The 21,408-nt window shown below is 44.6% G+C and overlaps 1 protein-coding gene across 4 annotated transcripts in view; it reads right to left on the bottom strand.

The window, feature by feature from the left end:
• OMA1 (OMA1 zinc metallopeptidase) overlaps positions 1-21,408 on the bottom strand; it is a 66,857-nt gene that overhangs the window by 34,756 nt on the left and 10,693 nt on the right. For all 4 annotated transcript variants that reach the window (XM_043964076.1, XM_043964079.1, XM_043964078.1 and 1 more), the window contains 3 exons: positions 20,288-20,382; positions 14,989-15,522; positions 1,140-1,368 (listed from right to left, as the gene is read on the bottom strand). In XM_043964076.1, the coding sequence (XP_043820011.1) occupies positions 1,140-1,368; positions 14,989-15,500 (741 nt within the window). In that variant the 5' untranslated portion in view covers positions 15,501-15,522; positions 20,288-20,382. The remainder of the gene's footprint in view (positions 1-1,139; positions 1,369-14,988; positions 15,523-20,287; positions 20,383-21,408) is intronic.

Genomic DNA, 21,408 nt, shown 5'->3' with positions numbered 1-21,408 from the left:
ACAAATGCCACCTCAGTCTACCGCAGGCCCCTCTGAGCCCAACTTCACAAAACTTAATCCAATCCAGCCAACATTTTTCATTATCTATGATGTCCAAGAGGATGGTACTAGGCACTGGGCAGAGTGAAACCATCCTTAACCTCAAGGAACTTAGATTCCAGTGGGAATAAGTCTATGTAGAACACAAGGTGCCCCAATAACATGTGTAAGTATGACATGAGGCTCCTTGAGAAAGCAGAGAACACCAGCACCAGGGAGATGAGGTGCCAGCCTCCAGCGAGCCTGAAGAGAAGCAGCAAAGGGCCTGTGAGAATGCCCGGCCTCTGGGGCAGGGCTGGACTGGCACTGAGGAGAATTCACCCAGATACTGTGGAGTTTGGGTGTCATCAGCTGCGCCCATCATCTCAGCACCTGTGTCAGGACCATTCTGAGGACCAAACAAACTGATGCATGGAAAGAGCCTCAAACACCTTAAAGCACTCGATCAATGCTTGCTCCTATTATCCTTGTTCATCTGTAAACTGTCTCTGATTAAACCCTAAGCATGTGTGAAACCCTGAAGACCTTTAAGCAAACTCTGTCCTCACTGACAGCAGGAGGGAGAGGTCCCACTGACCTCTGGGAACCCGCAGCAGCACCAAGCAAGGCCATGCACACAGTATGTGATGCCAAAGTGTCACTTCACGGACAGAAGCTTGCACTTCTCCAGAGACACTCGTCTCTTCTGTTCAATTATCTTCCCACTCAGGAAAGGGGAATGGTTTTTGGCATCAACCGTACCTACCTTTAACATACAGCCAAGAAAGTTTTAATTCTTCATACATTCAGCTGCGATGACACTGCCCAGACAACTAACTAAGGTTTCTAAAAACCAGGATCATTTTTTTCCCAACATTAACACCAAAATCAACATATTTTATTCTGTAACTGCTTTGGAGGACGGAAATGCAGGCACAGAACCAGCAAACACAAGCAGTGAGGCTCCGACCCCAGCCCCAGCCCAGGCATGTGAAATCCATGCCAAGTCTCTGGGTTCCAAGGCTAACCCACTGCTCACACAGGCCCTTCCTTACTTGCTTTAAATAAAAGGCTATGTCAGGAACATTCTAAAAAAGATTTTCACTACTTTTACTACTTACTGCTTCATATTCCATTTGTGATAACATCATGAACTGTTCTTTCCCCAACACTAGTAACTTTTTCCGTCCTGTGACTGGACTCTCCTCCAGGTGAGTAAAATAAAAGACGACAAATAATACTCCCAAACTACTCAAGCCCAGGAATAATTTCCATTTGTTCTTCTTGACACTTTCTTTAAATAGCTCTTTCTTGTTGGGAGGAAGGGCCTGCCACCATTTTCTTATGCCCCTGTTGAAAAGGAAAAAAATTACAAATTGTAGGAAATAAATAGTATCAAATATACCAAGTCAATACAAATACATTTTGTTAGAATTAAATACATTCAAGAGCTCTCCTTTGGTTATTTTGTTTTTGTTTTTGTTTTTGGCAGGGTAATGGGGGTTAAGTGACTTGCCCAGGGTCACACAGCTAGTAAGTGTTTGGCTGGGTTTGAACTCAGGTCCTCCTGAATGCAAGGCTGGTGCCTTATCGACTGCTCCACCCAGCTGCCCCTGGTTATTTTTTGAAACATATTTTTCTATAGCAGTTACTCAACTCACAAAGCTCTTGACAAAAAGATAACAAAGAACCAAACAATACATGATTACACCATTAAACCTTATTCGAGATTGAAATTCTTCAGTAATTCTGAAGCAATCCAAATTTATTAAGAATGAGATGATGACTCTCAGATCAGTTCAGATTCTGGGAAACAGGTCTCTGAATCAGAGGCTACCAAATGCTTGGGAGGTTTCAGCTCTCCCTTCGGCCCAGTGGACTTTAGGCAAAGCCTCAGCACAGCTACATGATATGTATATGAGCCCTAATACATTCAATGTAAGGTTCCTAACTCTTGGAAAGGGATGAGTTATCTTCCACACTGCCTAAAAAGCAGGAAGGGGACACAGAAGATTGGGCAAACAACTGACAGCTATTACGTCCAAAGAGAAAGGGGCATTTCCCAGACACCATGATTCCAAAAATGGTCCATGAGACCATGAGCTATATCAACAACATGTAATACATAAAAAAGTTTTTAATTCCCTAAAAATGCATTTCTAAAATAATCAAGTAGGGGCAGCTAGGTGACACAGAGAATAGAGCACTGGCCCTGGAGTCAGGAGGAACTGGGTTCAAATCTGACCTCAGACACTTGACACTTACTAGCTGTATGACCCTAGGCAAGTCACTTAACCCCAATTGCCTCACCAAAAAAATTAAAACAAAATAAAATAATCAAGTAAATGCAAAAGTTTGGAATATTCACTATAAAACCTAGAAAAATTCATTTTACAAATAATATTTTATAATCATCCTGGTCTCAAACCTTTTCCTATGATAATCCACTTTCCACCAAGCTGCCAAAGTGATTTTATTAAGGCGTCTGATCATGTAAATTCCCTCACGCTCCCCCCCATACACACACAAACTAGAGTGGCTCCCAGGTACCTCTCAGATAAATAGAACTTTCATTAACGTTTAAATCTCTGCTAAACCCGGCTCCTCCTCCCTTTCCACTCTTCTTACACTTGAGCTTATGTTCCGTGTCCTGGCCACAATGGCCTTTCTACTCCCTGTTCCTCACCTCTGTCCACACATGCCATGGCAGTGGCTGTCCTTCTTCCCTGCTCACATGCCTCTTTCCTCATGAAGCCCTTGCTGATCCATCCCCCAGCAGCCATCACCCTCCCTCCCAAAATGACCTTGTATTCCATGTTCTGTACACAGCCTGTGAAAACTTACATGGGTGCTTGTTATCTCCCCCATTCGACTGTAAGCTCCTAACCGGGACCTTACAACATATTCCACACTCAGTTTAAAAAGGATTCATAACCTGAATGTTAAAAATCATACCATAGGGGGCAGCTAGATGGCACAGTGGATAAAGCACCAGCCCTGGATTCAGGAGTACCTGAGTTCAAATCCAGCCTCAGACACTTACTAGCTGTGTGACCCTGGGCAAGTCACTTAACCCCAATTGCCTCACCAAAAAAAAAAAATCACACCATAAAAAAGAATGGGAGGAGAAATAAATGACAGGTCTTTCACACCAGTGGGTAAGGAGTAAGGCAATTACAAAAGACAAACTAGGTAACTGTGAGTACATCAAATTGAAAAGATTTTTCATAAACAAATGAATGAAACAAGGAAGGATAAGATGGAAATGTTCAGCTGGGACAATCTTTGTATCAAGTACCTTTGATAAGGGTCTGATATCCAAGACATAGAGAAAATAAACAGAAATACATGAGCAAAAGCCATTCTCCAAAAGATAAGTGGTCAAAGGATGTGAATATGCAGTTCACAAAAGAAGAAATGCAAACTATTAACAACTACATGAAAGAACTTTGTCAAAAATCAAATAGAAACAGGGGTCACTAAGCCATACATAAGGATCCCTTGTGGGCCACAACCACATATTTATATTATCTACATTTCATTGGATTTTTGCTTATTTTGTTAAATATTTTCCAATTACATTTTAATCTGATTTGGGATGCACTAGGGAGTATCGAGGGCCATATGTCTGACTCTGTTCAAATTCACTAATAATATGAGAGATACAAATTAAAACAACCTTGAGCTTTCACCTCATGGCTAGCAAGGTGACAAAGACAACACAATATAGGAACAGTTCATTTTGGAGGGGTGTGAACAAACAGGCACATGAATGCATTACTGATGCAGCTGTGAAGTCATCCAACCCATCTGGAAAGTAAGGTGGAATTATGTCCCCCAAAATACCCAAAAGTTCATAGAGTTTGATCCAGAGATTTGATTGTTAGGGATATAAATCAGGGAGAGAATGACAAAAAGAAAGGCCACATAAGCATCCGAAACCATACAGCAACACTTTTTGTGGCAGCTGAGAATCCAAAGATGGGAAACCATGTGCGTGGAATGTCACCAATAAAATCAGCCTTTAGTGACATGTTGGTGAGTTTTATGGAAATGTTTTTCCCTTCTTCCTCTTTTCACTATGCTTGCTTATACCTACTGTTCTGAAGGGGTATGAACTGTGAGTCTGCCACCATGATTGTTTCTGGTCTGAGAGAGATGGCCAAATGACCATCCTGTTATGAATAACCTTCTGGGTGTATTAATAAAATGATTAAATTACCTAGGGAAAAAAAGGATGGTTCTCTGCAAGTGGGTGAGATGCAAGAGGATATGCAGGTGATATACAAACAAAATATATCAATAAAAATTACTGAACTTTCTTTGGAAGATTTACTTTTCTTCATATCCCCAGCACTTAACACAAAGCTTCCCAAGTAAGTAGTAAATAAATGCTTTAGTTTGTGGATCTGGCCTGCTAAGTGAGGTACAACACGTAGCTATACTTGACAAGTCTTTAGACAAAGCATTTGAATGGATATGGCATAAATATTATTTTGAAAGACATCTACAATACATTGTGAAATACATCAAATAAATCTCATATCAGAAAATTATATGTCTAAAAAATGACATCTTCATTTTCTTTCTTTAAAAAAGTTTCCCAATATTTCTATCCTGGTATATGCTAGAATTAAGTTCTTTCACTGCTATTGGTCTTACTTGGCTAAGCAAATACTGGTTTTGACATTCCTGTTTCCAGTGTCCTTGAAATTAATGTGACGTTGCACATTACTAGACATTCACACACAGCTCTGGAAATCAGGTTGGCTTCTGTCCTCAGCCTCCAATGGTGGAATATGTACCATAAACCAGAACATAAAAAAAGGCACAAAGCTTCACATTATTGAGAAAGAGCCAATGATTCCCACTTCTGTGACATAATAGTTTCTGAGAACACACAAGTGAATGGAATGGAGTAGAGACTTATTTCCTTAAGGATTTTCAACCAAGCTTTTAATGGAAAAATGCTAAAATGTCAGTTTTACTTGCCTGTACATTATGACTGATGCTTCTGCACAGAGATGCGAGCCAGCGCTGCCAATGCTCACAGAGCCACGGTGCTCATGCATTCTGATCAAACACCCATGAAAACTATCAAATGAGTGAGTAAAGACGCCCCCCCCCAAAAAAAAAAAACCCAAAGGTTTACTAGGCATTGTGAAATTACCAGAGTGTTAAATGTGAGGGACTTCTCATCTCACAGACTTCAGTGGAGGAGTCAAAACATCCCTTCCAGACCTTCGCCGACCTTCACTAATCACCTTCTCTTCCTTTGAGGTTCATGCAATTTATGGCCCAAATCCCATCCTGGTGCCTAGTATCTACCTTCCTTCCTCAAGGACTTCAGTGCCTGGTTTACAGTCTCTTTCTTCTCCATCTCCTGACCCCCTTCAAATCCCCTGACTTCTCCCACAACCGACTCCTCCTTCCACCTCAGCTACACACAATGATGGTCACATTCTTCACTCTGCCAACCCCCAGTGTTCTACTTCCACCTTCATGGAGTCTGAAATCCTTTTATCTGATATAATCATTCATTCCGTCCTTCTCTTGCCTTATGACTCCTAACCCTGTACTTTGTCATCCCATCCTTCTACCCCTCCGTTCTGTCTTTCACCATCAACCCTGCACTGGCTACTCTCCTCCCATCCCCTATCTTGACCCCTTGGTTAACTGACTCACGTCTACACTAGCCTCCATTCAGGATTCTTTCCACCTTTGTCCTACTGCCAATCATAGTTGACCAAGCCCCAGCACAGGATTACTGCCACTGATGACTCCTTGATTCCTTAATGAAGATGGAGGGAATCACAAAACTGCTGACTAGGCCCTCCAAAAATTTCTATCATCTGACCTCTCCTGGGCCTTCATGATAGCAAAGCAAACATTCTATTCCTCCCAAATTGATTTGCTAGCCCATTCTCCACAGCAGCTTTCCTAACCTATTCATCTCTCCTCTAGTCTGCCACAGCAACTTCTTCCCCTTCTGTCTTAGCTGAGGTCCCCCCATCACACATCACTGAAAAAACAGCACCCCTCCTCCTCTCAACATACCTTCATTCCAGTCTCAAAAGAAAAGGCAGCCCTTCTATTGCCAAGTCAAAGTCCTTGACATCTGTCCTTGAACCACCCCTCTCCACTTCTCCAGCCAACTGCTGCCACTCCTATTTCTACTCTCTTTCTTATAATCCATCTCTCTTCATCTAGGCTCCTGTCCTGAGGCCTACAAGCAGGTCAAGATCATTCCCATGCTTAAAAAACCCTCACTTGAAAAAAAATAAGAAATACATAAATAAGAAAAAGAAAAAAAAAGCAGGGCAGATAGGTGGTGCAGTGAATAAAGCACTGGCCCTGGATTCAGGAGGACCCGAGTTCAAATCCAACTTCAGACACTTGACACTTACTAGCTGTGTGACCCTAGGCAAGTCACTTAGCCCTCATTGCCCAACCAAAAACAAGGAAAAAAAAAGAAAAAAACCCTCACTTGATCCAAACCCTCCTGCCAGCTCTTGTGCCATATTTCTTCTTCCCTTCATGGTTAAACTCCTTAGGAAACCTGGGAAGACTTGTATGAAATGATGCTGAGTGCAGTGGGTGGACAGAAGTAAAACAATTTATATAATGACAACCCTGTAAAAGTAAGTAACTTGGAGAGACTAAAATCTCTAAGACAGTGATCAACCATGATTTCAGAGACTGATGATGAAATCTGCCACCCACCTCCTGAAAGAGACAGGATGGACTCATGGTGCAGAATGAGACAGACTTTTTGGACATCACCCATGTAGGAATTTGGTTTTCTTGACCATGTGTATTTAATACAAGGATTTTGTTTTTGTTGCTGTTTCCTCCCAATGTGGGGAGGGAGAACAGATGGAAGGGAAAGAGAGAAAATGTGTGTTTATTTTCCAAAAATTATATTTCATTAAAAAGCAATCAGCACGGGGCAGCTAGGTGGCACAGTGGATAGAGCACTGGCCCTGGATTCAAGAGGACCTGAGTTCAAATCCAGTCTCAGATACTTGATACTTACTAGCTATGTGACCCTGGGCAAGTCACTTAACCTCAATTGCCTCACCAAAAAAAAAAAAAAGAGCAATCAGCACCTCCCCATCCTCTCCTCTCACTCAACTCTAGACCCTATGCCATCTGGGTTCCCATTTTATTCAATCAAATAAAATTGCCCTTTGCAAAGTTAACGATGATTTCTTAATTGCCAAACAGAATGGCCTTTTCTCAATCTTGAATCTCTTTTATCTTTCTCTAATATTTGAGACTGTCAATAAATCACTTAATCAATACACATTTACTAAGATGTGCTAAGCACGCGCGCGCGCACACACACACACAGAGTCAAAAGACAATTCCTGCCCTCAAGCAGCTTACAATCTAATGGGGAAGATCATATGTAAAAAAGCATACAAAGTAAGCTACATACAGGATAAAAAGGAAATAATTAACAGAAGGCAGTAGAATTAAGGAGGGGTTGGGGAAGACTTCCAATAAACAATAGGATTTTAGTTGGGACTTAAAGGAAGCCAAGGAGGTCAGTAGTCGGAGCAGAAAGAGAGATTTCTGGGCATGAGGATCAAACAGAGAAAATGCCCAGAGCCAAAGGATGGTGTGTGCTGTTCAATGAGCAGCCAGGAGGCCGGCGTCCCTGAATCAAAGTGTACATTTCAGGGAGTAAGGTGTAAAGCAGGACGGGGCTAGGTTATGAAAGGCTCTGACTGCTGAACAGAGGGTTTCATATTTGATCATGGAGGTGACAAGGAGCCCCTGGGGTTTCTTGACTAGGAGATGATACGGTTATCCTGCACTTTAGGAAAATCACTGGTAGCCGAATGGAAGATGGACTGAAGATGGGAGAGACTTGAGGCAGGCAGACCACCCGGCAGCTATTGCAGTAGTCAGGCATGAGGGGATGACAGCATCAGGGAGAAGGGAGCGTATTCAGGGGCTGCTGGAGAGGTGAAATCAATGGGCCTTGGCAACAGCTTGGATATGGGGGTTTGGGGGGCGGGGTGAGAGCAGGACACCCAGATTGAAAGCCATGGGGACTGGGGAAGGTAGGAGGGCAGAAGGATTTAGGGGGAAAGACAACAAGTTCTGTCACGGAGAAGCTGAATTTAAGATGTCTACTGGACACCCAGTTTGAGATGCCTGAAAGGCAGCTGGAGATGTAAGACTGGAGGTCAGCAGAGAGGCTGGGGCAGAATAAGTAGGTTTGAGAATATTCAGTGTAGAGAGAGTCATTAAACCCATGGGAGCTGCTGAGATCACCCCGAGAAACAGTACAGAGGGAGAAGAGAAGAGGGCCCAGGCCGCAGCCTTGGGGGACATTCAGGGTCAGAATGACTTGGATGAGGGTCCAGCAAAGGAGGCAGAGAAGGAATGATCAGAAAGATAGGAGAAACAGGGAGTGGAGGGGAGAGACAGAGACAGAGAGACCAACACACACAGACAGAGAGACAGAGACAGAGAGACCAACACACAGACAGACACAGACAGAGACAGAGAGACCAACACACACAGACAGACACAGACAGAGAGACAGAGACAGAGAGACCAACACACACAGAGAGACAGAGACAGAGAGACTAACACACACAGACAGACACAGAGAGACAGAGACAGAGAGACACACAGACACACACAGAGAGACAGAGACAGAGACAGAGAGACCAACACACACAGACACACACAGACAGAGAGACAGAGACAGAGAGACCAACACACACAGACACACGCAGACAGAGAGACAGAGACAGAGAGACCAACACACACAGACAGAGAGACAGAGACAGAGAGACCAATACACACAGACAGACACAGACAGAGACAGAGAGACCAACACACACAGACAGACACAGACAGAGAGACAGAGACAGAGAGACCAACACACACAGAGAGACAGAGACAGAGAGACTAACACACACAGACAGACACAGAGAGACAGAGACAGAGAGACAGAGACAGAGAGACCAACACACACAGACACACGCAGACAGAGAGACAGAGACAGAGAGACAGAGACAGAGAGACCAACACACACAGACACACAGACAGAGAGACAGAGACAGAGAGACCAACACACACAGACAGACACAGACAGAGAGACAGAGACAGAGAGACAGAGACAGAGAGACCAACACACACAGACAGACACAGACAGAGAGACAGAGACAGAGAGACCAATACACACAGACAGACACAGACAGAGAGACCAACACACACAGACAGACACAGACAGAGAGACAGACAGAGAGACCAACACACACAGACAGACACAGACAGAGACAGAGAGACCAACACACACAGACAGACACAGACAGAGACAGAGAGACCAACACACACAGACAGACACAGACAGAGAGACAGAGACAGAGAGACCAACACACACAGACACACACAGAGAGACACAGACAGAGAGACAGAGACAGAGAGACCAACACACACAGACACACACAGACAGAGAGACAGAGACAGAGAGACCAACACACACAGACACACAGACAGAGAGACAGAGACAGAGAGACCAATACACACAGACAGACACAGACAGAGAGACAGAGACAGAGAGACCAACACACACAGACACACGCAGACAGAGAGACAGAGACAGAGAGACCAACACACACAGACAGACACAGACAGAGAGACAGAGACAGAGAGACCAATACACACAGACAGACACAGACAGAGACAGAGAGACCAACACACACAGACAGACACAGACAGAGAGACAGAGACAGAGAGACCAACACACACAAACACACGCAGACAGAAAGACAGAGACAGAGAGACCAACACACACAGACAGAGAGACAGAGACAGAGAGACCAATACACACAGACAGACACAGACAGAGACAGAGAGACCAACACACACAGACAGACACAGACAGAGAGACAGAGACAGAGAGACCAACACACACAGAGAGACAGAGACAGAGAGACTAACACACACAGACAGACACAGACAGAGAGACAGAGACAGAGACAGAGAGACCAACACACACAGACACACGCAGACAGAGAGACAGAGACAGAGAGACCAACACACACAGACACACAGAGAGACAGAGACAGAGAGACCAACACACACAGACACACAGACAGAGAGACAGAGACAGAGAGACCAACACACACAGACAGACACAGACAGAGAGACAGAGACAGAGAGACCAATACACACAGACAGACACAGACAGAGAGACCAACACACACAGACAGACACAGACAGACAGACAGAGAGACCAACACACACAGACAGACACAGACAGAGACAGAGAGACCAACACACACAGACACACACAGAGAGACAGAGACAGAGAGACCAACACACACAGACACACGCAGACAGAGAGACAGAGACAGAGAGACCAACACACACAGACAGACACAGACAGAGAGACCAACACACACAGACACACAGACAGAGAGACACAGACAGAGAGACCAACACACACAGACACAGACAGAGAGACAGAGACAGAGAGACAGAGAGACAGAGACAGAGAGACCAACACACACAGACACACGCAGACAGAGAGACAGAGACAGAGAGACCAACACACACAGACAGACACAGACAGAGAGACAGAAACAGAGAGACCAACACACACAGACACACACACAGACAGACACAGACAGAGAGACAGACAGAGACAGAGATGTCCCAAACAACCTCCACCTCTCCGCTGGGTGACTCTCTCCTCTCTCCATTTTCACAGCAATGAGCATGTTCTCCACATGTTCTCCCTGGTTCTGTTATCTGTCCAACTCCCCCATCTCTGTCTCCCCTGCTGGTTCTCCGTCAGACTTGTCCTCTTTGAATATCTCCCCAAATTCTGCCCTGGGCTCCCTTCTCTTTTCACTCATCTCACTATCTCACTTGGGGACCTTCCAAGCTGCTCTCCCTTGTCCTCTTCAGGCAGACAACTCCTAGATCTACTGGGCACTAATCTCTCCTTAGCTACAATCACTGCATCTTGAACTGCCCAAATGCATCTCACACTCAACATGTGCAAAAGCAGAATTCATTAACTTCTGCCCCAAACCCTTCCCTCTTCCCAATTTCCCTATTATTGTAGAAAGCGCCATCATTGGGGCAGCTAGGTGGCGCTGTGGATAAAGCACTGGACCTGGATTCAGGAGTCCCTGAGTTCAAATCCGGCCTCAGACACTTGACACTTACTAGCTGTGTGACCCTGGGCAAGTCACTTAACCCCAATTGCCTCACTTTAAAAAAAAAAAAAGCGCCATCATTCTCCCAGTCACCCAGGCCTCAAACCTTATTCTCACTCACCCCATGTAGCTGATCCATTGAGAGATATTGTTGTTTCCACCTTCATAGCATTTCTCTTCCACCTCCCCTTCTCTCCACTCATAGCTACCATCTTAATTCAGGCCCTCATCACTTCTCACTGCGCTAGCCTCCTAAAGAGGGTCCTTGCCTCAAGTCTCTTCTCATTCCCATCTATCCCTCATTTGGTTGGCAAAGTGATTTGTATAAAGTGTCTGTCTGTCTGTCTGTCTCTCCCTCTCCCCCGCCTCCCTCTCCCCCCCTCCCCCTCTCCCTCTCCCCCCCTCCCCTCCCTGCTCATTTGTTACAGGGATTGTGTTTTTCCTTTTTTTTATTGAGGGCAAGGATTGACAGCTAGAGCCAGAAAGGCCAGAAGAAAGAGAGCAGAAAAGAAATGAGATTATTGGAGCATTTTTACAAATGTAATGATGGGAACAGAAGTTAGTTCAGAGAGAAACACAGACAAGCAGGACAATCTTGAAAGTAAAATGTTAGACGGACGGACAGATGGATGCATAGACAGACAGAAATTGATAGAAAAAATATTTAAAGCAAGCTACACAATAGAGAACCACATCTCCACAAAGCTTCCTCTTCTATTGTTCTTTCTCTTTTTCTGGTGTTCATTAAAATCAATACGAAAAAATGTTAAAGGCACTTGGCCTAAGGTAGGTTATATGAGACAAGCTATTAAAATTCCTTCTACTTTTATAAATCATTATTTCCACCTTTGCAAGGAGAAAAAAGGGAACAAGCATTCATGAAGCACTTCCTTATCAGTGCCAGGCCCTGTGCTAAGGACTTAACAATGATCATCTCATCTGATCCTCAGAACCACACTGGGAGGTAGGTGCTATTATTATCCCATTTTATGGCTGAAGAAACTGAGGCAGACAGAGGTTAAGTGACTTGTCTAAGGTCACACAGTTAGAAAGTATCTGCAGCTAGATCTGAACTCCATTCTTCCTGATTCCAGGTTGGCACTCTATCCACTGTGCCACCAGCTGCCTTGCAAACACTCATTTCCTATGAGGATAGGACCGAGGAGCAGCAAACTGATATTTCTTGTGATTTTTGTCTGTAAGTTCTAAAAGCAAGCCTTAAAAACCAAGGGCCTGTTCTGGAGACCTGAACTGAGATCAAACATTTCTAGCTATAAATGTCTGTTTCACAAATTCACAGTCAAGAGTAGACATCAAAGAATGACTGGTGGGAACTGGCTGGCCCGGCTCAGGCCAGGCTGGGTTCCCTCCAGTCTCCTCATCTCCTTCAGGTCGACAGTCTGTGCTCAAAGATTCCTCTCTCTCTGATCTTCTATATCTGTGATCCAACCCAGCTGAAAGAGCTAGCCCATGAGCATGCAGAGCCACTGCCTGGGACTTCAGACAGATCTCACAGAGCAGGAGGACCACAGGTCTGGAAGGGGGCTAAGGGGATCCTGGACACCCAGAAAAAAGCATGAGCATAGAATCTGAAGTCTAGAGTCAGTGGCCTTGTCTTTGCTTCCCAAGAAAATTCTAGAATCTAGTACTGAAGAGATGCCCAGAAAACCAACATACTAGATGCCAGCTAAGATCCAAAAAGATCCTGACAAGTTGCAACCCTGGGCTGAATCCAACCAGATGGCACCTAGAAAAAGAAGCAATAACCAGAAAAGACCAGCACTGTAAAGGGCAGAGCTGCTTCGGAGTGGGCAGTGTCAATCCCATGTCCAGGTCACCCATACACACATGTATACTGATGCATGCACGTGCACATTCATACATGCATATGCCTATGCTGTAGTCATGTATGTGTACAACAGCAGGCCTGCCAGACTAAGCATGTTTCTTATTCTGACATGGTTACTAAGCTGGCTAAAAGAAAATGGGCAGGAAATGCCACCCACCGGGTCCACCTAGATCTTAGCCAAGCATTTCGCAAAGGCCTCAGGCTGTGACTGTAAACCTTAAAGCACCATGGTAATTGTAATTAACAATAGCCTGGAAGGTCTCTGTGAGACTGCCCCAGGGATCTGTGCTTGGCCCTGCATTACTGAGTGTGCAGAGCTGGATAAAGGACCCAAAACTGGGAAAGAGCAGCAGTACACCAGAGGCCAGAGAAGATGCCTGCATCCCAGAGCTCCCTCCTCCTCTGCAATTCTGTCATTCTTTTTTTGTTTTTGTTTTTGTTTTTGTGGGGCAATGGGGGTTAAGTGACTTGCCCAGGGTCACACAGCTAGTAAGTGTCAAGAGTCTGAGGCCGGATTTGAACTCAGGTCCTCCTGAATCCAGGGCTGGCTCGTGTCCAGGACCTCCTGACTGTGAGGCTCTCCGGGGAGAAGGGTCCTTCTAGGAGCTCCCAGTCTGGGGAGGAGACAACACACAAACAAGACAGACGGGGGGAGCCTCCAAGAGAAGGCACTGGAATTAAGGGGTATCAGGAAAGACTTCTTAGAGGAAGGTGAGATTTGAGCAGCCAGAGAGGGTAGCAGGGAGAGAACCACAAGCCTGGAGCAGACAGTGAGAAAGCACAGGGTCAGAAGGAGGAGGGTCTGACTCAAGGGACAGCAGAGAAGCCACTGCCACCGTCACTGGGAAGAAGGTGAAGAAGAGAGGATACAAGAAGCTGGAAAGGCAGGAGGGGCTGGGTCATAAAGGGTCTGAATGCCACTGGAGGATTCTGTACTTGAGGCTGGAGGCAATAGGGAGCCACGGGAGTTTACTGAGTAGGGGAGTGAAATGATCAGAGGTGGGCTTTATGAAAACCACTGCAGTGGCTGAATGGAGGCTGGACTGGAGTGGGGAGAAACTTGAGGCAGGCAGGCCATGAGGAGTTACTGCAGTAGCCCAGGTGTGAGGTGCTGGGGGCCTGCACCAGGGCAGGGGCAACGTCAGAGTAGAGAGGAGGGCGCACATGAAAGATATCACAAAGGCCGACCCAACAGGATTTTACAACTGCTTGGATATGGGGGGAGGTGTATGTGAAAAAGAGGGAGGAGTCCAAGGTGACTCCTCCATTGTTAGCTATTAGTCAGAGGGGCTGGGGTGATGGGAGCACCTTCAACAGCAACAGGGAAACCGTTCCAGAAAACCTGCGATAAAAGATGCTATCAAACTCCCGATAGAGAGCTCACAGATTCAGGCCTGTATTTGGGGGGGACACAGGTGATGTGAGCGTTTGTTGTTTGACTCTCTCTCTCCCCCCCCTCCTCTCTCTCTCTCTCTCGCTCTCTCTCTCTCTCGCTCTCTCTCTCACGCTCTCTCTCTCTCTCTCTCTCTCTCTCTCTCTCTCTCTCTCTCTCTATATATATATATATATATATATATATATATACACACACACACACACACACACACACACACAATGGACTTTGTTTTTCTTGCTTTCTCAATGTGTGGGGGAGGTGAAAGTGGGAGGGAGAGAATTCCAGACTGAAAAGAAAACAAAAATGAACTTTTAAAAACAGGGAAGTCAGGAAGAAAGGAGAGTTGGGGGGCAAGATAATGAATTCAGTTTGGGGCTATGTTCTAAGATCCCTTTAAATGCTGACATTCTGCAACTGAGCACCTCTCATGGAGAAATGAATAAAATGATGTAGAATCAAGAATAACTTTTTTTCTTTAGAAAAGCCAACTTTCCCCACACTCTGAAGTACGAGAGTAAAAAATAGTATTTCACCTGCCAACGATGATTGCAAGAAATTTCTGTATTGGCTTAAGAATGATCCAGAGAAGGGGAGTGGGCGCTGCCCGAAGACTCGATGACGTGTGGAAATTGCCGACATCTTTCATCCCTTTCACAGGCAAGCCCTTCCCAGGGACGAATCCTGAGCACACTAGGACAGCACCTCTCTCCTTTGATCTCTGCCGTGAAGAGAAGGGGGGCCACCCAGAGCAATTGCTCATCCTCCTCCAAGGTTCTCTGCTTTGGGCACTTAAAAGCCGTCCCTGGCTGTTATTACAGGTCCTAGAGAAGGGAAGGCTTCCTCTGGGTAAAGAGCTGAGTCCAAAGCTCTTCCTCAGGCTTTGTCCTTGGCATCTGTCCCCAACATAGTTCACTGGTACCTGATGATGACTCTTGGGAGTCAGAGACCAACATGGTCTGGGAGAGTTTTTCCAGTTAGTCAGTGAAGTTAACCGAAAGAAAACACAGTTTCTACTAGCAGACTGTAGGCCACAGATGGTGTTCATTTTTCCTTTTTGCTTGATTATCCTAGAACATAGAAAGGAAACTATAAATATATCAGCAGAATACCTGCGACTTAACAAACAGAATTTTCTTTCTGTAACAGGCGTGTCAGGTCATTGCTCACTTAGCAGCCTTTTAATTAAAAGGACCGAGTGTTTCACACGCTCTCGCCCTTCGGGGATACCTTTCAATGAGACAAACAATAACAGAGTGGGGCATTTCCCAAACTGTTCTGGTCACACAACACTTAGGGACTCGAACTGAGTCTGGGTCATAGGACAAAGGGCAAGAGAGAGGGAAATGTAGGCAGAAAAAATGGAGCCTGTTGTCATATAGGAAAAACATGGCGCCTGTAATAAGTAGTTTGGATATGGAGATAATTAGTATCTTGTCCACATCAACAGAAACCCAAGAGGGTCCCAAGGTTGTTCCCCACCTCTTTCCCCTCCCCCACCAGATGCTATGGACATGGACACCATCTATCACTGAAGCACAGGGTTCGAGAGTTGGCAGGACCCTAAGCAGCCATGCAGTGCAACCCACAGTCCCGAGGAATCCCTGCTATAACCCACCCAACAAGCAGTCGTCCAACCTGTGCTTGAAGATCTTCAGGGAGAGGGAACCCATTCCACTTCTGTTAACAGGTGTTTCTGGACATCTCGCCTCAGTTTGCCTCCCCACAACCTGCACCCTGAGCTCTCCCCTTGGTCCCCTGGAGCCAAATGGTCTCTTAAAGCACCTGCCTTCCAAGCAGCCATCCTCCTCATTCCCCTTCCACTGGAACCCCGGCCTTGGCAGCAGGAGCTCTGACGAGAGAGTTTGGGCCCAATCCCGCCTAGAATCAAACCCGGGGTCACTTCCTGGCCATTTCCAAAGCCTGCCAGCAGGTGCACAAGCCCCCATTTTACCTTCTGCCCCTTAGAATGTAAACTCCGCAAGGGCAAGAGCAAGGACCAGCCTGCTTCTGTTTACAGCTTTCTCTCCAAGGGCTCTCCCCCTCTCCCCCCCCCACCTCACTATCCACAGATAAAAAGCACTTAAGCAATGCTTCAGCATTCAAGTCAAATAATCCTACAAATACTTGTCCCCAGTCTTCTCCAGGCTAAACCAGACCTGCTCCTTCAGCCAATCCACCTATGACCTGCATGCCAGGTCTTGCCCTCCTGGGGCCCTCCCCTGGGCACTCCGAAGCTTAGCAAGGTCCTTAACCCGAGATGCACACAACTGAGTACCTGCTCCAGAGCAGGCCTAGAAGGGCAGAGCACAACAGGACCACCACCTTCCTGGTCCCACAGTCTATGTAGCCTATTCAATCCTTTGGAGAACGATCTAGATTCCATCAAGACAGCATTTGCCTCGGTTTACCAATCAGACAAATTGTATATAGTCACATCATAGAGAGGAGACACCTCTCACGACCATGGCTGTGGATCAGAAGTATCAGTGGAGATAAAATGGAGAATTGTGATTACTTCAGATTGGAGAGTTTGTGTAAAAACAAAATCAGGGTTGTCAAAATTAGAAGGGAGGGGCAGCTAGGTGGCACAGTGGATAAAGCACCAGCCCTGAATTCAGGAGGACCTGAGTTCAAATCCCGCCTCAGACACTTGACACTTACTAGCTGTGTGACTCTGGACAAATCACTTAACCCTCATTGCCCCACAAAAACCAAAAACAACAACAAAAAAAAAAATTAGAAGGGAAATAGTTAACTGAGAAAAAAAACTGTTTGCAGCAAATTTCTCTAATCAAGATCTGATATCTAAGATCTACAGGAAACAGATAAGAACCAGAGCTATTTTTTTTTAAATAATAAATATTTTTTATTTAAAGTTTTGAGTTCCAAATTCTATCTGTCCCTCCCCTCCCCAACCCCTCCAGGCAGTAAGCAAACAGATATAGGTTACTTATGTGCAATTATGGAAAACATTACCATATTACTCATTTTGCATAAAAAAACTTGAGTAAAAGGAAAAAATGAAAGTGAAAAATAGCATGCTTCAGTCTATGTTCTTTCTCTGGAGGTGGATAGTCTGCTTCATCATTAGTGTTTTGGGATTGTCTTGGATCATGGTATTGCTGAGAATAGTTAAGTCATTCCCAGTTCTTCATCAAATATTACTGTCACTGTGCACAAGGTTCTCTTGGTTCTGCTCACTTCACTATATATCAGTTCATATAAGTCTTTTGAGGCCTTTTTGAAATCATCCTGCTTGTCATTTCTTATAGCATAATAATATTCCATCACCATCATATAACAGCTTGTTTAGCCACTCCCCAATTAATGGGAATTCCTTTGATTTCCAATTCTTGGCCACCACAAAAAGAGGTGCTAGAAATATTTAGGTCTTTTTCTCTTTTTTGGGATGTTTTTGGGATATAAACCTAGCAGTGGTATTGCTGTATCAAAAGGCACACACTGGGGCAGCTAGGTGGCGCAATGGATAGAGCACTGGCCCTGGAGTCAGGAGTACCTGAGTTCAAATCCGGCCTCAGACATTTGACACTTAGTAGCTGTGTGACCCTGGGCAAGTCACTTAACCCCAATTGCCTCACCAAAAAAAAAAAAGGCATGCACAGTTCTATAACCCTTTGAGCCAACTGCGTTCCAGAATGGTTCGATCTGTTCACAACTCCACCAACAGTGGATTAAACAGAGTTATTTCTCCAACAGATAAATGGACAAAGGATACAAACAGTTCACAAAAAAGGAAATACAGTGACCTGATACAAAGTATCAGTAACTAGATTAAAAAAATGTTTTCAATCATGAATAATAAAAGAAACTCAATTAAAACAACTCGGAGTTTCCATCTCATTCCCATCAGACTAGCTAAAGCAAACAAAAAAAAGGAAGATGACAATTGATGGAGGGGCTGGGGGGGGGGGGTTCCAGGCCCACTAACTTCCTGCTGATAGAACAGCCAATTAATCCAACTATTATGACAGTTGAGAATTATACCTAAAAAAATCATCTCACTGTGAATGACACCCTAATTCCTATGTCTCACCACTCCCAGACTTGTATGCCAAAGGTATCAAAGACAGAAAAGGCCTACAGCAACAACATATACACCACACCTCTTTTTTTGTTGTAGCAAAGAAAAGAAACAAAGAGGGCACCTATCGGCAACCTGGGATGGAGCTAAACTATCACCAAAGAAGGATGTGTACCATCAAAAACGACAAAGACATTCAGAAAAATGTGGAAGAACACACAGGCCTGATGCCAAGTCAGTGGTAGAATCAGGAGAAGAATTAATAGAAACTTTGTAAAGGAAAACAACTGTGAAAGACTATTTATAGAGACTGACCAATACGATGACCAATTAAAGACAGACCATGGAGCAAACTACCCACTTCTGACAGAGAGGGGACAGAATAAAGGTGCCCGGTGAGACATATGTTCTCAGACACAACCCAGGTATGGATGTTTTGTTTGACTACACTCATTTGTTACAAAACAGGACTTTTAGGCTTTTATTCTTGGGGAGCTGTGGAAGTGGGAGGAGGGTGATAGTGATACAAAAAATTAGAGAAAAAAGAGCATCAATAAAACATCTAGAAAAATACACACAAAAAAAGTTTTCTTTCATAAAATGACTAATATGGAAATTTGTTTTGCATGACTGCACATGTATAACCTATATCAAATTGCTTGTTTTCTCAATGAAGAGAGAGGGGAAGGGGGAGAGAAAGATTTTGGAACTCAACATTTTAAAAAATGAATGTTGGGGCAGCTAGGTGGCGCAGTAGATAGAGCACCAGCCCTGGAGTCAGGAGTACCTGAGTTCAAATCCAGCCTCAGACACTTAACACTTACTGGCTGTGTGACCCTGGGCAAGTCACTTAACCCCAATTGCCTCACTAAAAAAAAAAAAATGTTGGAGTAGCTAGGTGGTGCAGTGGATAGAGCACCAGCCCTGTATTCAGGAGGACCTGAATTCAAATCCAACCTCAGACACTTAACACTTACTGGCTGTGTGACCCTGGGCAAGTCACTTAACCCCAATTGCCTCACCCAAAAAAAAAATGTTAAAAATTGTTACATCTAACTGAAAAGGTAAATTTCAAAAAAATTTTAAAGAACAAATGAAAAAACATGTTTTTAAAGAAGATAATCTACCATGCTACTTCAAGAAGATTGAGGACAGCAAACAAAAATTCAAACTACCTTGTACTTGCTTATTTGTATATATTTTATACCCTTAACTCCAGGTGAGGATCAAGGGTATTTTTTTAACCACAATATTCTGCACACAGTAGCCACTTAATAGATGTTTACTGAAATAAAGGGAATAAGGAAAGGAAAGAGAAAAATACACAGAAAAGAACAGAAAAAAGCTCAGAAAGAAACATACAGAGGGCAGTGCTAGACATATCATTTTAAATTGAACACTTTCTCTAAAAAGCTATACATACTAGAGATCTTTTCTTTCTGTTCTTTTCTAAGGAAAACTCATGTTTGTTGATGACTAACAAATTCATTATAACAAAACAGAAAATAAACAAAAGTGATTGGTCCACACATATATAACCCAGATGTCACAGAACTGTATTTCCTAAGAGCCTCTGAAGTGCTGAGCTCTGGCTAAGAGACAAAAGAAGCTTAAGACACATTCCGGGCCTCACAGACTCAAGCATTAAAATCCATTTGAGCCAAGACCCAAAGTACCTGAAAAAATAAGCAAAAAACTACGAAATGCTATGTAAGTGCCTGCCAAAGGAGCTCAGCAATGAGGAAGCCAAGAAGGAAGCTGTCCGTTTTCCCATACATTTACACAGATACCTTCAATGCTTCGGGGTGTGCATCTCTCTGCGGCTTCTCCACTGCAAGCCACCACCCCTCTACACCTGAGGAGGCTCCTCTGGGATTTGTTCTGGCTGAAAGAGAGACGGAGACCACCAATGAGTCATGTCCAAGAGTAGGCGTGGTCTTTGACCTCAGAGCTCACGGCCACTTTCCACCACAGAAGCAAGTGTTCAGCAGGATTAATGGCTAGATTAGAAGAGGCCCCCATGTGCCGTGGGGACCAGTCTGGAGTGTGCCCTCTTACTGCAGTTTCTCCAAACCACAGTTTGAAAATAGACATTAAGCATTTCTTTGGGGGAGACTATTTAGACTGGCAGGAAAGCCCAAGGGCACCCCATAAAAGACCAAGCCCCTGACCAAATCCCAGTTTGGTTGTCAGGAATCTTGTAATATTTTCTCTAAAGGCTTTGTGCACGTGTGATGCTTTTCACCGACTCCAGGCCATCAGAACACAGCTCCCTCGTCTTTACTCCTCCTGACCCCCAAGTGTCCATTTCACTCCATTCTTCCCAGCCAAGGATCCCTCTCAGTGACTGTGCCACTTCTACCCTTCACCATAACCCTCTTCTCTTTTTTAATACCTTAAGGCATCTCATCCACTCTCTCACATCTTCAACCAGTCTATTTTTGTCCACTCTTCGTATCTTACTGAGAAAATAGAGGTCATTTTCAGGGAACTCCTTCCTCCTTCTCCCCTTCTCTGTCTCAACATCTCCTGATGTCCTCCTCTCCTCCTTTACTCCAGCGTCTGCTGATGAGGAAGGCCTGGATTCCATCCCTTCCCATCCTCAACTAACAGTACTAGTGTCGGGGCAGCTAGGTGGCACAGTGGATAGAGCACTGGCCCTGGAGTCAGGAGTACCTGAGTTCAAATCTGGCCTCAGACACTTAACACTTACTAGCTGTGTGACCCTGGGCAAGTCACTTAACCCCAATTGCCTCACTAAAAAAAACAAAAAACAACAACAACAACAAAAAAAACAGTACCAGTATCCCATTCTTCCTATTACCCAAAAGCATGCCCAAGGCTTCCCCTCCTTAGTAAGATAACCCTAGTTCCTCCTAGTCTCTCTACCTATCATCCTCTATCTCCCTCC

This window comes from Dromiciops gliroides, chromosome 4 (assembly GCF_019393635.1).
Source record: "Dromiciops gliroides isolate mDroGli1 chromosome 4, mDroGli1.pri, whole genome shotgun sequence".
Lineage (NCBI taxonomy): Eukaryota > Metazoa > Chordata > Mammalia > Microbiotheria > Microbiotheriidae > Dromiciops > Dromiciops gliroides.
The sequence above is the reverse complement of the archived record's forward strand: the minus strand, read 5'-3'. Positions and strand labels throughout refer to the sequence as shown.